Here is a 15,464-nt window from a genome sequence, read left to right as displayed (position 1 = left end):
ATTGAAATAAAACCATGTTATGCTGTTTTGATTACATTTAATATGTTTTGTTTTCTTAGTTTCCAATATTGATGAATAAGCTGTTCCATAAAAAAAATAAAAATAAAAAAATAGTTTATAATTTTAGGAGATCTATCAGCATTGATTTTTTTTCACTGTCAAAATACTTCTAACACGTTTTATTGTTTTATTTAGTTAGGTCTAATACTACCTAAAACCAATTAAAAAAAAGCAATAGACATCCAAACAAAAAATAAAAAATAAAAATATATATATATGATCAATCTCGACACATTACATCTCAAATATTAAATTATGTTTCTCTATAGTTTAATGTGCATTATATACTTGATCTTCAGTACATGAGAATTGTCTCAGTTTTGGCTTCCTAATGACACAAAACATAGACTGTATATATATGACCAATATCTATACATTACGTCTCGAAATATCAGCTGATATGATTTCAATATGTTGTGCAATTGTTTGTTTTTATGTTTTGACCGCTTTTTAATTTTTTTTTTATTTTATAAATGAATGATAATAAAATATTACATGATTTATGGGCAAAAATAAAAAAAGAAATGCATATATATAATACAACAAATGCAGCAATATGAATATTCCGACCAATCTGATAAACAGAAAATGATTTAATGCTGAAATCGACAATGCGATATGCCTTTTCTATATATTTAAATTGAAATCTAAACAAAAACTAAATGCACATTATGGTAATCGTTACACGTTTATGCTGAGTTGATTAAATATCAAATACATTTGATTTCCCATTTGAGAATGCATTTTGATTTATTATTTGATAGTTTAAGCATTTGATTTATCATTTGGTTAGTTGTTTTGAAAGTTTGATGTATTATTTGATCTTTTTAGGCATTTTCATGTAAATTTAGTTTGGAAAACTTCTATATTGTGGCAGTTTATAGTACATTTTATTATGTTTTGTTTTTTAGTTTTTATTATAGATGAGTAAGACATGAAAATGATCATTTAAAATATTCTGAGATCCATCAGCATTTTGTTTTTTTTCTTCGTCAAAAGCCTTTTAACACGTTTTATTGTTTTATTTAATTGGGTTTAAGTTGGATTTAAAGTTGGATTTAATTCTACCTAAGAATAATACAAAAATTACCAAATAAAACTGTGAAGTATTTTATACAGTCACAGACACCAAAACAAACAAAAAATATGATCAATATCAACCCATTAAATCTTAAATATTGAAGGATGTTCCTCTATGGATTCATGTGCATTGCGTATTTATTCTTTACTACATGAACATGGTCCCAATAAGAGCTCAAACATAGACTATACCTGTTGAATCTGGTGATGACTGGACTCTCATACTAATGCTTCAAGCTAGACGAACACTGGCCATCAAGTAGTGCATTGTTACACCGTGTCCGCATGACGTGTCTCCGCTCATTGTTTCTTAATGACGCTGGCCAGCTCATATTGTGACTGAAGGCCATAAAGAGCAGTGGATTCTGGGCCATCTGTCTGTGAGCACTGGCCTGGACACGAGGACAAAGCCTATGCTAATGTCGCAACACCTCGCCAGATTCCATTGACTTTTCCCTTCAATAAGCCTGAATTGGAGGAAAGCGGGTCAAACGCCAATGTTGTAAAGCTGAACAATTCTTCCTCCCTTTCTATTCTTTTTCCACCTTAGGGTATTTTAACTTTAGGGTTTATCATCTTTATATTTCTAACTTTCACTTTTTATGGTTTATTGGAGGTTTTAAGAGCATCTGAAGCGAAGTTAAATGAGATGAGAGTGGAGTTTTTGCTTTCTTCCCAGGGGTTTTCGTGTGTGTGTGAAGATCAGAGATGGTTGGAGGGCATCTGTAAGCTTGTTAGTGTAATCTACTCAGAGATGCAGCAGAGTACAGCTGTAATCTGCACAAGTTCACTGCATGGAAGTATCTCAGACAGTGGACTTCCCATCTTCACTGCATGTGCAATTGCTAGTTTGTTTTCAACTGTTTACTCACTAATGTTTTTGGGTTTGTTATGACCCTTTTCTTACAGGTTTGTTGCACTACCCTCTTACCCCTTTAAGAGTTTTTGTTTGGATTTGTTATTGGTTTTATTTATTTTCTGTGTTTTTTTTTTTTTGTGTTATTTTTTTGTTTGTTTTCAGATTTGTTGAAAATTAAAAATCTAAAAGTACGCTCTTTGTTTTATTTTTTTTCCTGTTTTTTATTTGTTGAAACAATTTAAAGAGCACACTTTTGTTTAGATTAATTTGTTTTATTTTTTTCCTGTTTTTTTCATTTAGTTTGTTTCATTTTTTTCCTGTTTTTTTTATTTGTTGAAACAATTTAAAGAGCGATTTTTGTTTAGATTCATTTGTTTTATTTTTCCATTTTTTTTTTAATTTGTTGAAACAATTTAAAGAGCGTACTTTTGTTTTAATTTGTTTGTTATGTTTTCCTTTGTGTTTTGTTTTCTTTTTGTGTTTTTTTTGGTTGTTTTCTAATTTGTTGTAATTATTTAAACAAAACTAAACAAAGCACTCTTTATTTTGTGGTGTTTTAGTTTGGTTTGTTTTTATCTGGCTTTAAAAGGGGTGTTTTGGTTTGATTTAAATAGTTTTTTTTTCCCCCTTCGACTTCACTCCAACATTTTAAATAGTTTTTTCTGTTTAGTTAGGGTTAGGGTTAGGTTATAGGGCTAGGTTCCAGTGGATTGAACATAAAGTTATTAAGTTGTCACCCAAATAATCTCAAGAATTGTGTTGTTTCAGCCTATTTTTAAATAAGTATTATAAACAAACGGCAGATGTCATTGAGTCTGCTTTTCAGTTTGCTTTAATAGTTTTCAAGTAATAGTTTACCCAAAAATAAAAATTCTGCCGCCATCATCTACTTGTTCCAAACCTGCTTCTTTTTTACACGATGGCAAATTTACTGAAGAATGTTGAAAAAAAAACAGCCATCGATTCCACAGTATTATGTATATTGTTTTGTTTTTGACAGAGAAAAGAATTCAATGTTCCAAAGCATCTTTACAAAAGGTAAAGTTTAGAACCACTTGTGCATGAGTCAAAACGAGCATTTTTTTGGGGTGAACTATCTCTTTTAAAGGGGTACTTTCTGTTCCATCATGACATGCAAAAAGTAAGGTCCATTATAAAATTATTTACCACTTGTGAAATAAAAGTAACCCAAATGAACCCCAAAACCATAAGCCATCATCACTCAACATAACAGATGATGATGATAATGATGATGCGTCCGAATACAAGAAAATCCCCACATCCATGTTCAAAGCAGAAATCCTTTCTAGAAGAGCAGGAAAAATCAGGGATTAGTGATTTTTGGCTGTGCTTCTGACACAAAATGAAATGTTGAGTGAATCAGACACTGTTATCTAATGGCCTGCTGTCTGTTCATCCCAAAATATGCTCAACAGGCATTCCCACTCTTTGTACTGTAGGTTTGTGTAGGATTAAGATTTTATTGGGCATCATTGTCATTAAAGACATTCTGAGGCATAAAGTGTTATCGAAGAGCTAAACTTGTCTATATAGTGTTTACATGGAATGGTTATTTCAGTCGAGCACTCTGAAAGCCATCTAGAGGAGAAAGTGTGTCCGCTTTGAGGGAATATCTGTCATAAAGTGTCGTTGCTGTAGATGAGAGCTGCTTAATGTGTTTGGCACATAAGCTGACGGCTGCTGAATGGGCAATATTTCTCATAACTCGCCAAGTTATGTCACATGCATAAAATCCAGTTACATAATGTCTTTATGGCTCTGTGTTACCCTCGTCTAATAGATTACAACGGAGGTGAAGCCTTCATCTTTTAAATGTGTGTTTCCATTCTGTGCAGAGCTAAATGGACAGCATGCAGTGTTGAAAGTAATGCATTTTTATTATATAAATGTTTCACCTTAATGGCTGTCAGAATGAGGATGGAAGCCAATCTAAATATGTGATGTCTGTTTGTACTCCGTGTACTGGTTGTTTTTAAGTTTTGTAATCTCTGGCTGATCTATGGTCTCAGACAGGTCATTTGTTGAGGGGTTGTGTTTGTAAGATTGACTGAGACCGTGAACTGGTCATGTTGACTTTGTTCGTTGACTAAGTTCCAACTCATCGGTGACCTGTGTCCTCAGATAAGACTTATCGAGCAACACGTGACTGTTTTGAGTTCAGATAAACATGATGTAGCTCAGATTTGTGTCCGTGTGGTTGAATATAAGGGTATATTTTATTTCATTGTAATTTAAAAAAAAGTTAATATTATTTCTGCTGACCCTTAAACCAGTCTTTCTCAACCACGTTCCTGAAGGACCACCAGCTCTGCACATTTTTCATGTCTCCTTAACCAAACACACCTGAGACTGAAAGACCTGCACTGTGTCCCACTTCACATACTTTTACTCTGCCCTAAAATTATGTACTTTTTTGTAAAGGAAATACTTGAGTGTGTAACAGAAGAGTATGCAAGCTTTGGGACATACTACTTCTTCCTTAACAGATCATAATGTTGCTTATTTACGTCCCCTGTCAATCATCTCGAGACATCATCCACATTTCTTTCATTTTTAATTTCCTATCTTAATTACATAGTTCCTGGCTGTGTTCTATACTCAGTTATCCCCCCTATGCCCTATCCATTTAGAACATTCTAACAATTAAACTTGGAATTATTAAAAATAAAAGCATTAAAGTCCTCTATCTTAGGTGTATTTTGCTTTCAAAACGTTTTTACAGTTTAGTTTTAGCGATCTTCATGTTTACAATTGTACAAATATTATTATTATTTTTTAAAATGCATGTGCGTGTAAAACAATACAATCTACACAAAGAAATTTTGCACAAACGTCTTGTGGAGAGGTGAAGTGTAGGCACCGGAGGCTGGAGAACGCTGGACATCAGCGAAGACCCGTCTATCCCCGGAGTCTCTCAGGAGTCAGACACATGCTCTCTACTCCTCCATGACCACCACAGCAGCTGCTACGGCCTGGTCTGGGAATGTGGAAACCTTGGGATCATCTTTTCACAGGTTTTGGATCGTTTCAGTGGCACTGCATAATCTCTGGGGGCCTCGGGATGAGTATCCCCAGGTGAATAGAGAATAAAGAGAATAATATTATATTATTCTTTTATAATACCATTATATTAATCAGTTTTTTAACTTATCATCACGGTGCAAATATTAGTTCACACCAATGAATATTTTAGGGTAAAATAAATAGTAAATAAAAAATCAAGAGAACCATAAAAATATTTTTTAAATTTGTTATTATACATTGAACTTAAAAGGATTACTATTCCATTCCTAAAGATAATCAGTAAACATACTCTTATATTAATGGATATTTTAATGAAAATGACATGTGCCTTTTTAAAAGCAGATTTAACAGAAGTTGTGAAACCCAAACAGTTCATTATGATTTTATCATCAGACTGCTCCTAATCATTACAGCAAAAAAAAAAATCACAAACTGTTTACTCTAATTTTACTTCAGAAATGTTTTATTACTGTGTTATTGCTATAACCTTCATTTTAAGAGTATTTCAATGCGTATATGAACAATTTAGCTAGTTTTTTTAAGTTTTTTAAACATTCCCTTCTACAAGGCTCTTTTCTTAATAATAAAGTAAGTTTTATTAAATATCTTAAAGATGAAAGACTCTTTGGTGCCAATAGCTTCGTGGGCAGTTTGCTGACATGGAATCTTCAGATTGAACCTCTCCAACTTCCTGTCCGTCAACTGTAATATCACAATAAAGGCAAAAAACACCAAATAAATCTTTAAAGATGAAAGACTCTTGCTTCTGGTTCAATACCGCTGCTTGCTTTGCAAGTAACTTGTATTAAAACTGGAAAAAAAAAAATTCTGAAAACTGGTGAAAATTCAATACCACACCATGCAAGTGAAGGCTTTCTTATTTATCTCTATGGGATAACACACTCATACAAAAAAACTGTGGACAGGCCAGGACTTGTTTTGGATTACAGCTTCATGAGGCAATGCTGACCATTTAAACCCGGAGAGAAGGGAAAAAGACCCCAATGTTCAATGCTCACAATGTGCCCGCTCAGCACTTGAAACACACATGCACGCACACACACACACACACACGCACACACAAAGTTACGTAAGGCTGTTGAGGATGGACAAAGGCTCAGCGGGAGACATTGTGTGCCGTCTCTTGCTCTTTCTCTGTCTTCCATCAGCACTTTTCAGATGAATAGAGCTCAGAGCGACGCCGTTTCTTTTTCTTTTTCGAAGCTCCAATAACACAAATCCAATATTCTCCTCCACTGCTCCAAGGGCTTTCGGGATAAAATGTTCACATGCGAAAGGAAAAGTGACTGCTGAAGTGAAGTCCCAGTGAGATCAAAATCCAGTTTTGTAGATGCTAGTCTCAGTATGTTAGTCTTAAGCAGATTGCGAATTACAGGGGGGTTTGGGCGGGATTGACCACCCTAATTAACGCTTGATATCCCTGAAGGACATCAAAACAAGATGTATCGGGGGGTCAGCCCTTTAATTGTAAGAATTAGCTTTAAATAAATTAAATATTAATAATAAAAAATGTATCATAAAAAAATGTACATTTGTCCCCCTCTATAACGGTTCATAACATTATGAATGCATAATCACGCCAATCAATGATAGGAAAAATATGATTCAACAGTCTGAAACTAGCAGTTCTAGAGCACCGATTGACATCTTAAATATTCACAAAACATGTTTATTGTAGGTGTTTATATCTGCATGTAGCCAAAAAAAATTAGACACATAATTTGTATAGTTTGACCGACATTAACCTCTAAAATAGTGACTAAATATCCCTCAAAACAGTAAAAATGTATACATTTTTAAAGAACGAGTTTAAAGAATGTAATGTAAATACATTCATAAATTTGACTCACTGTAGCATGTATTACTAAACTAATACCAAAAAAAGTGACCCCCCTGGTCTTCAATGTATAATTCGCACCCTGGTCTTAAGGATATCTATAAGCTGGTGTTCTCCAAAAACAGGAAGAACATTTGAATTAAGAAGATATAAATATTTAAAGTTTGCAGTTTGTCACTTCAGCCTAAAGGAGTTAACAGATTTTTTGACGTCCTCATCATATCATCTGACCAATCAGATACAAGACACTATTAATATATGCTTATACGCTTGAGCTCAACTACATTCACTGGCAGAGCTGAGAGAAACGAAATGCTGTCGTTTTTTTTTTTTTTTTAAGGTGAGGAGCTACACTGTTTTGCATGATCTTCATGTTTAAGGTATATTTACTTCACACATAGAACAAAAGTGCACACTTTGAAGCACTTCGTAGTACCTCGAATGATTTAAGCTTATTTAGTATTTAGTTAAAGTAGCTCACGTCACATTTGATACTGGATTTCTCAGTTTAGAGAGGTGTGATGATGTCAGGTGTGTGTGATGGACGCTCATTCAGCAGTGACGTCTGTTCATAACACAGAGGCTGAGTCATCCTGAAAAGCACTGCAGACACAGCAGGAGCTTCCTGTGTGTGGGTGAAGCTCCAGATCACAGTGTCTGCCTCCTGTTTCTCTCAATAATAAAAAACAATAACAAAAATAATCTTTATGAATAAATGACATATTTCTGGCATGTAATTATGTCATTTAAATAATTTTCCTGCCATTTTCTGGCTTATCGTTCTTGTTGTGTAAAATCTCTCTCATTTCATTTGAAACTAGCTTTATTATCATGACGAAAATAACAAACATGTTGACAAAGCATTTTTAATAATTACATTAAATAGAATTTATGAAAAAAAAGTAATAGTAGTGAAAAGTATACGTATAATAATACAATAATAAAAACAAATCAATGGACATTATATTTAATCAAAGTCTCTTTAAGGGGAAGTCATTTCACTCTTTAAAATGCCTCTCGGGCAGTATGCTCAGGCATTCTGTCTGAATGGGGAAACATTATATTCTCAAAACTGTTTGCCAAGCTTATGAATACATTACATATTTAGAATCACCAATAAAATTAAACAACAGCTGTCTCATTGGTTTAGTTTTGAAATGTCCGAATCAAACAAAATCCGCATTTTTCAGGTTGCTCAAGATAATGCGCATGCGCACTCGAAAGAAACAAGATCACGACACCAACCTCATTTATGGCCATGGTACACATCAACATCCTCTGGATAATGATTGTCAGATCACGCTGCTCTTCTGAAGTAATGCACAACTTGGTATTGATGGGGAATCTCCTCCAGAAATGGCAGCAACTCTTTACAAGTTTGTGGCCGTTTGAGCAGTAGCTGTCATGTGATGTGCGTTTGACAGGACAGACTGAACCTTGTGTTCGTTTCATTAATATTATAAAACCAGAAACTTTTGTTTTCAAGTGTAGATAGTTCATTTAAAAGAAGAGATTCCAAGCTTTATGTTGATGTATTTCTTAAGTCTGTGAAGCAAATATTTGCTGAGATTCAAGTGTGTTTGTTGATCACCAAACTGATGTAAAAGCACACGTATTGTTTGAGTTTTGTCCCTCGAAGAAACATAAGTCTATATCGATCAATGATTGGCTCCTGTAGTAGGCGGGGCTTCAATCACCATATCAACCACTACACTTTTCTCAATTCAAACTATAAAAGTGACAAGTCTTGTGTATTTTAGAGTCTTTGATTAAACTGTTCATATTTTATCAGGAACTCTCTTTCTGGGATGGAAAAATGTTTAATGTTTTGTTTTTTTAATAAAGTGTTGTATAAAGTATTTTCTTATTTTTAATAAATTATTAACATAAAGATTTCATTACTGTTTCTTTATTTCTTACTATGCATTTGTGTATTGTTATGTGCACCCCCTATCCTGGACGAGCCCCCATAATAGGATGATAATATATCATATTGTATCCTATTATTATTTTACACTTTATTTTGCATTGGAAAACAAATTTTCTGCTTAATTAAAAGGCTTAATTTACTTTAAAATAGTTTTTTATATGCTGTTTATGTATTTATTTTGATGTATTGGTGAAATGGGACCAGGTTTTCTTTTAATTATGCAAACTGGAGTTTGGCGTTTTCACTAGTGCTTATCAAATGCTATTGTATTCAAGAAACATCTTGATGATACTTGAGGCCAAATCGAAGATGTTTTTTCCATGCAGGCAGGCTCTGAATGCATAACTGGTTATGCTGTGTGGGCTGCACATGTCGATATTTCATAACCACCTCGCCGTGTTCTTTTAACACCCACCATTAAGATAATCTGCAAGTGTTTTTTTCTCTGTGGTCTTTTTCATCCTGAAGTCTTCAAGATTTCGGCATGTCTCACCTCACCTTCATGCAGGCTGCACAATAACACACGCTTCCACGCTTTAAATTCAGCCACGCATCAGTTGTTTTTATTTGCTTCTCCATTTCTGTGTTTGGTTTGACATTTTTTTTCGCTTTGTGTGTTTGTGTGTTTGCCATCTTAGCTTTATACCAGTGGCTAGAGGCTGATCGGCAGGGCAAGGATCCAGAGGCCACAGCAGCAGGTAAACACCATCATCATCATTCACCTCCTGCATTCAGTTCCTGCTTTTTATTTACCATCCTGCAGATTCCTTGTCCTTGATTACATCTGGCATTAAGATTCAGCTTAGATGGTCTACTCTCAGGTGGTCAGGGAGGACAGATTGACCCTGTTCCTGGTGTTGGTGGGATTTCAAAATGTATCTACTACAGTACATGTACTTTGTGTCTAAAGGCATGCTTACTACATACCATATAATGGACAAAACAGTAAAAAGTTTGTGTGGGGAAAAGAGTCAATAACATGCAACTAAATGTCAATAACTCGCCATAAAAACAAAATAAAATAGTGTGTCAGGTTTTCATACTTAGCTGTAAGATCTGATTCAATTAATTTGTTTAGTATTTATTATAATTTCATTGTGTGGTTATTTGAATTAGAGTATTTTAATATGTATTAGCTGAATGTATTTGACAGGATTTACATATTATAACATTTGAATATTCACATATATTATATTACAATTTTATCTCAAAAATTATATAGGTAAATAATCCTTCATTTTGAAATAAAGATATATAATATAAAGTATTACAGTCTAGTATTTTAGATTTATTAAATATTCATGAATAAGAATATTATTTTAATGTTTTTTGGTTAGAAGTAGAAAAAAGAAAAATCAATAATGTTTACTTTATATATATATATATATATATATATATATATATATATATATATATATATATATATATATATATATATATATATATATATATATATTAAAATAAGAAAGTATTAAGGTAAATAATGTTTGTAGTTTATTTTTAAATGAAGACATATTTGAAATGATTACAGAATAATATTTTATATTTGTTTTATTATCATGAAGTATTTAATTATATTTAATTTTTATGTTTATTATGGTTAGAAATTATGGTTATCTTTTCATGGTTAATGAAGTGATGTAATTAACGATCATTTAAATATTTAAAAATATATTGAATATTGTTTAGCATTTAGAAAATGTTTGTGTTCTTTGAAATACTTTTTAAATGTGTAAAAATATAGATAAAACGATTATATTTAAAGTTTCATGATTATTAGACCATATTGGGTTTTTTTATATTGTAAAATACATTTATTGAATTAATAGCTTGCCACAAGTATTAGGCTATATTGTATTGTGAAAGAAACCAAATGTAAAGAGGGTTGGTGTTTGTTTTATTTCCAAATTACCGCTAGTTCATGTGACAGAACTGACTAGATTGATAATTAAAGTCTTAATTGTCTCACCTTATCTCAGTTTTGTTGTTGTTTTTCTTTTTTTTTTTTTTTTTTTGTTAATTCAAGATGTTATTTGAATTGGAGTATTTCAATATGTTTTAGTTGAATATGTTTTACAGGATTTTCATATTGTAACATTTGAATATTTAGGTAGATCATATATTAATCTTAAAATAAAAAAGGTAAATATTATTTTGCAATTTATTTTTAAACGAAGATGTATATTAAAGGATTACAGTATAATAGTTTAGATTTATTTATTATTCATGAAATAAAATTTTATGTTGATGTTTGTTAATTATTTAAACATATTTAATATCAGTATTTAGGAAATGTTTGTGTTCTGTGCAATTAATGGATTAAGAAAATAAAATGTGTAAAAAAATACATTTAAATAGTATTGAATGTTAATAAAATTATTAAAATCAATCATTCATTATTTGAATATATGAATATTTTAATTACATTTATTGAATAGCTTTCAACAAATATACTAATGTAATGCATTATGAACGAAAACACCAAATGTAAAGGGGTCAGTGTTGTCTGTTGTCTTTCCTTCTGCTTCTTCCCTGTTTTCTTCCTATTCTCTTTTCATTCTCTGTTTGCAGACTCATCACAGTTAAATGTGGGTCATTTGCCTCTGCTTGTTATTTTCAATCAGTTCCTGTTCTCCCTCTCTCTCCTCCTGGTCTTGTTTTTCTGCTGTTGTCCTGCTGTTCCTGCATCAGTCTGTCTGTGTCTGTCTCACGTGTTTGCCTGCGGCTTCAGTAGATTTCTCCTCCGCCTGTCCCTTCCTGTTAGTTAATGCCCAAATCACCGCTAGTTCACCCCTCAGCACCGCTAACAGAGTTTATACATGACAGAACTGACTAGATTGCTAATTAAAATCTTTATTATCCCCTCTCCCTCATGTTTACCTTATCAACATGTACATTTAACATTTGTATCATCAGTTGGTTGTCATTGTTATCTTTTTTTGCTAACTGCACAAGTTGTTGCGTTTATCTTTTCAAGCTAACTGTACATTACTTACATGCAACTTTTGTAAAGCATCTGCTTCATGTTGCTGTGTCAGAATCTTTGCTTGTAAAATATAACCTTACTATAGAAGGCTTAGTTTAAGCAAATTTGAAGAACACGATCATGTTTGTTGATGAATTTAAAGGGAGTCGCTCACCGGATGCGCTGCACTGCGCTCGCGTAGCCTACGTGCGTGCGTTCCCTAAAGCAACAAGAACGCCTAACATCGCCGACGGTGTCTGTATCCCTCAAAGTTGTTTAGGATTAAATGTTTAGAGATGGTTAGACACAGTGCGTACTTACGTGTGCCTTTGTTATACCCCTTGATGCTTCTTACGTCCTTATCGCAGCAACGAAATTAGGCACCATACAGCATCATATGCTGATTCGGTCTGGTTCATACCGGTTACAGCACCAGGTTCTGGTACCCAACCCTGAAAAATGTCAGCTTGCTTGAAAGGATAAACACAACTTGCGCAGTTAGCTTCAAAATATTAACAAGAATCAACACTAGTAATTGAAACCAAAGAAAACACTACTAGTGCTGCTAGCATGAAAAAGATGTTTGCTTTTTTATGCTAGTTCTGTGTACGTTTTATGCTATCTGCTTTCTCTCTTGCATGCTTTACATCTTTTCGATTTAAACCTGTCCATTGTAACTTTAATCAGATCAAAATCCTGCATGACACACTGTCTGCTACTGTGATCTGCACTCTTATGGTGTTCATGGCACGTCTCTAATCTCCTTTCCTGCTAGTGATTTGTTTTCATGTAACACTGCGTGTGTCGGCCTGTTTGAGACACACTAAGGTGAAACAACAGTTGTTTCTCATGAAGCCAATGTGTTCATGGTGGGAGAGAGTGACGATTCTTTCATGTTGTTATCTTGTATGCTTGTGTAACAGAATTTTAATTAATCAGAATATGTTTATTTTTAGTTATAACTAGTGATAATGCAGTGCGCAAAAACATCCATGTCTGATATTTAAATATATTGATTATATCTGCAATAGGAATATAATATTAATAGAAAATATATCCTTCTTTGTTTTAGGAATTTCATATTTACATCTGTTTATCTTTTTATTTGATCGTTATTTTTACATTTATTTATTTATTACTTATAAATGATTTTGTCATGATCTACTTATTTTTGGGTCAGTGAGGTGCAAAATGACCTCTGCTGATACTAGTGAACAAACCAGATGTGTGTGTGTGTGATATGTGAGGATTGCTGTTCAGATTAGCACTATCCAATCAGAGACAGGTGTCCAATTCTAGGTCACTTTTACACGGTCAGCGCCATCAGATTAACTCTAACTCTATACCTGACCATTGTCCATGTCACAGTAGTCTTAAAGGGACAGTTCAGCCTAAAATTTTAATTTACTCCCCAATTTATTCACCATCAAGAGTTTACAAACCTTTATGAGTTTTATTAAAACAAAAGACAATATTTTGAAGAATGTTGGAAACCAGTAGCCATTGACCTCCAACAGTTTGCAACATTCTTCAAAATATCTTCCTTTACACAGTGTAGTGGCAAAACCATGAAACTTTAATCAAATGGTGTGTAATTGAGACACATGACAAGCCTCTTTTAATTTACGACTTTGTATAATAATTCAAATGCACTCAAAGCATTGCTGCTTTTGCATTTTAAAGCACATGAATAATTTAAGAGAAGTTTCCAGGCCTTTACTTTTCCCTCTGATTTTTATTCATTTCCATCTCTTTGTCCTGTTTCCTCTCTGCAGGGGAAAACTTTGATCAGAGTCCCCTAAAAAGGACCTTCAAGTCTAAAGTGTTGGCTCACTACCCGGAGAACATTGAGTGCAACCCATTTGACCAGGATGCTGTTAACATGGTGAGCAAATTCAGTGCCTTAAACTTTTTGCTGTGATTTACTCTAAATTGTTTTACTTTTTATTTTATTTTACTTTATTTTATTTAATTTTTTATTCATTGTTTTACTTTATTTTATTTTACTCTTATTTTACTTTTTTCTTTTTCTTTTTTGTAATTCTACTTTATTTTATTCTACTTTACTTTATTTGACGTTATTTTATTTTACTTTATTTTATTTAACTTTTCTTTTACTTTTACTTGTTTACTTTTTATTTTATTTTTTTACTATTACTTTATTTTATTTTACTTTTACGTTTTTTACTTTATTTTACTTTATTTTACTTTTACCTTATTTTATTTTATTTTTTATTTGTAATTTTTATTTTATTTTTTTATTCTATGACTATTTTATTTTACTTTTTTATTTTATTATATTTTACTTAATTTTCTTTTACTTATTTTTTTACTTTACTTTATTTTCTTTTACTTTTATTTCACTTTATTTGACATTACTTATTATTTAATTATTTTAGTATTTTAAATATTTTATTTTTGGTAATCTTTTACTTATTTAAAGTATATTAAATATTTATTTTTTGCTTAACTAATGTTTATTTATATTGTAATTTTTAGTTTTGTATAGTTTCCTTTTGTGTTTTGTGTTATTTAGTTTTTTTTAATGATTTATCCCATCTGAATTTTATGCGTTTCTTTCTCAACATGCTATAACTTGTCAACTAGCTCAGACTTTTACGATAAATCTTTCACATCCAGTACATCTAAACTGGTTTTATTTCTGTATTTAGTAAATAATATTGCCACACACACACACACACACACACACACACACACAGTGTCAGTGTTTCTCACATTACTCATGGAGTGTCATCATGATGTGTCTGTGTTCGCCTGCACTGCTCAGCTGAGGGCTTTGTGTTACTGTCCCACAGCCGGCAGAGGAAAACCAAAACCACTGTCCTGTCGCTCTCTGCCTGCAAGGTCATTTTTTCCATCGGCAAACACTTGCATCAATTATTCAGCTCAGCTCTCCGCTTACATCCACATGGAAAGGCTCATTGTGTGTGTGTTTGCTTTGTAGAATATAATCTGAAGGCAAACACTTATTTTTTATTTATTTATTTATTTTTACAATTTAGTAATTATTTAAATTGAGTTTCAGTTTGATATTTTGAGATTTTGGGCTTTTCATTGTGTTTATATTTTCAGTCTAATGTGGCAGACAAATCTAAAATACACTTTCAAGTATTTAGTTTCATTAATTTATATTAGTGCTTTATCCTTTTATTTCTGTAGATTCCAATTACAATACATATTTTTATCCTCAACATGATTTTTTTCTCTCTTGCTTTGAGCCATAAATCTCCACTTAGCAGCTCTTACATGCAATTAATTAATCCCACAGTGTAATTCATATCTAAATTATGACGGTTTTCAAATAAGATTTTGTTCATACAACTTCAATTTGCCTTATTATATACAGCATTTCATTGAGAGTATTTTCTGAATAATGGCTTTATTAAAATGCATTCCCAAGCTCCATATTTAAAAATAAATTGAGAAATAAATAAATAAATAAATAAATAAATAAAAGAACCTTTGATTCTAACATCAAATTAAAAGATTTTGAAGAACTGTAATTTTTGCATTTAATTTTTGCATTTAGATTTAATCTAATATTCTGCTATTTGTGCTAGAACTGCATACAAATTAAATTTTAAAACATGTAATACAAACAAAGTTTGCAGTTCTTTATGTAATCAATCGACAGTGACGATGATGA

At 32.2% G+C, this 15,464-nt stretch overlaps 1 protein-coding gene across 8 annotated transcripts in view; it reads left to right on the top strand.

Moving 5' to 3' along the window:
- dennd5b (DENN/MADD domain containing 5B) overlaps positions 1 to 15,464 on the top strand; it is a 57,440-nt gene that overhangs the window by 7,722 nt on the left and 34,254 nt on the right. For 4 of the 8 annotated variants that reach the window (NM_212644.2, XM_087246087.2, XM_087246084.2 and 1 more), the window contains exons 2-3: positions 9,471 to 9,530; positions 13,573 to 13,682. In NM_212644.2, coding sequence (NP_997809.2) covers positions 9,471 to 9,530; positions 13,573 to 13,682 — 170 coding nt within the window. The remainder of the gene's footprint in view (positions 1 to 9,470; positions 9,531 to 13,572; positions 13,683 to 15,464) is intronic. The other 4 variants (XM_087246089.2, XM_087246088.2, XM_087246086.2 and 1 more) reach the window with 1 other exon arrangement.

The sequence above is a fragment of the Danio rerio genome, chromosome 4 (genome assembly GCF_052040795.2).
Source record: "Danio rerio strain M-AB ecotype USA chromosome 4, GRCz13ab, whole genome shotgun sequence".
Lineage (NCBI taxonomy): Eukaryota > Metazoa > Chordata > Actinopteri > Cypriniformes > Danionidae > Danio > Danio rerio.
The sequence above is the reverse complement of the archived record's forward strand: the minus strand, read 5'-3'. Positions and strand labels throughout refer to the sequence as shown.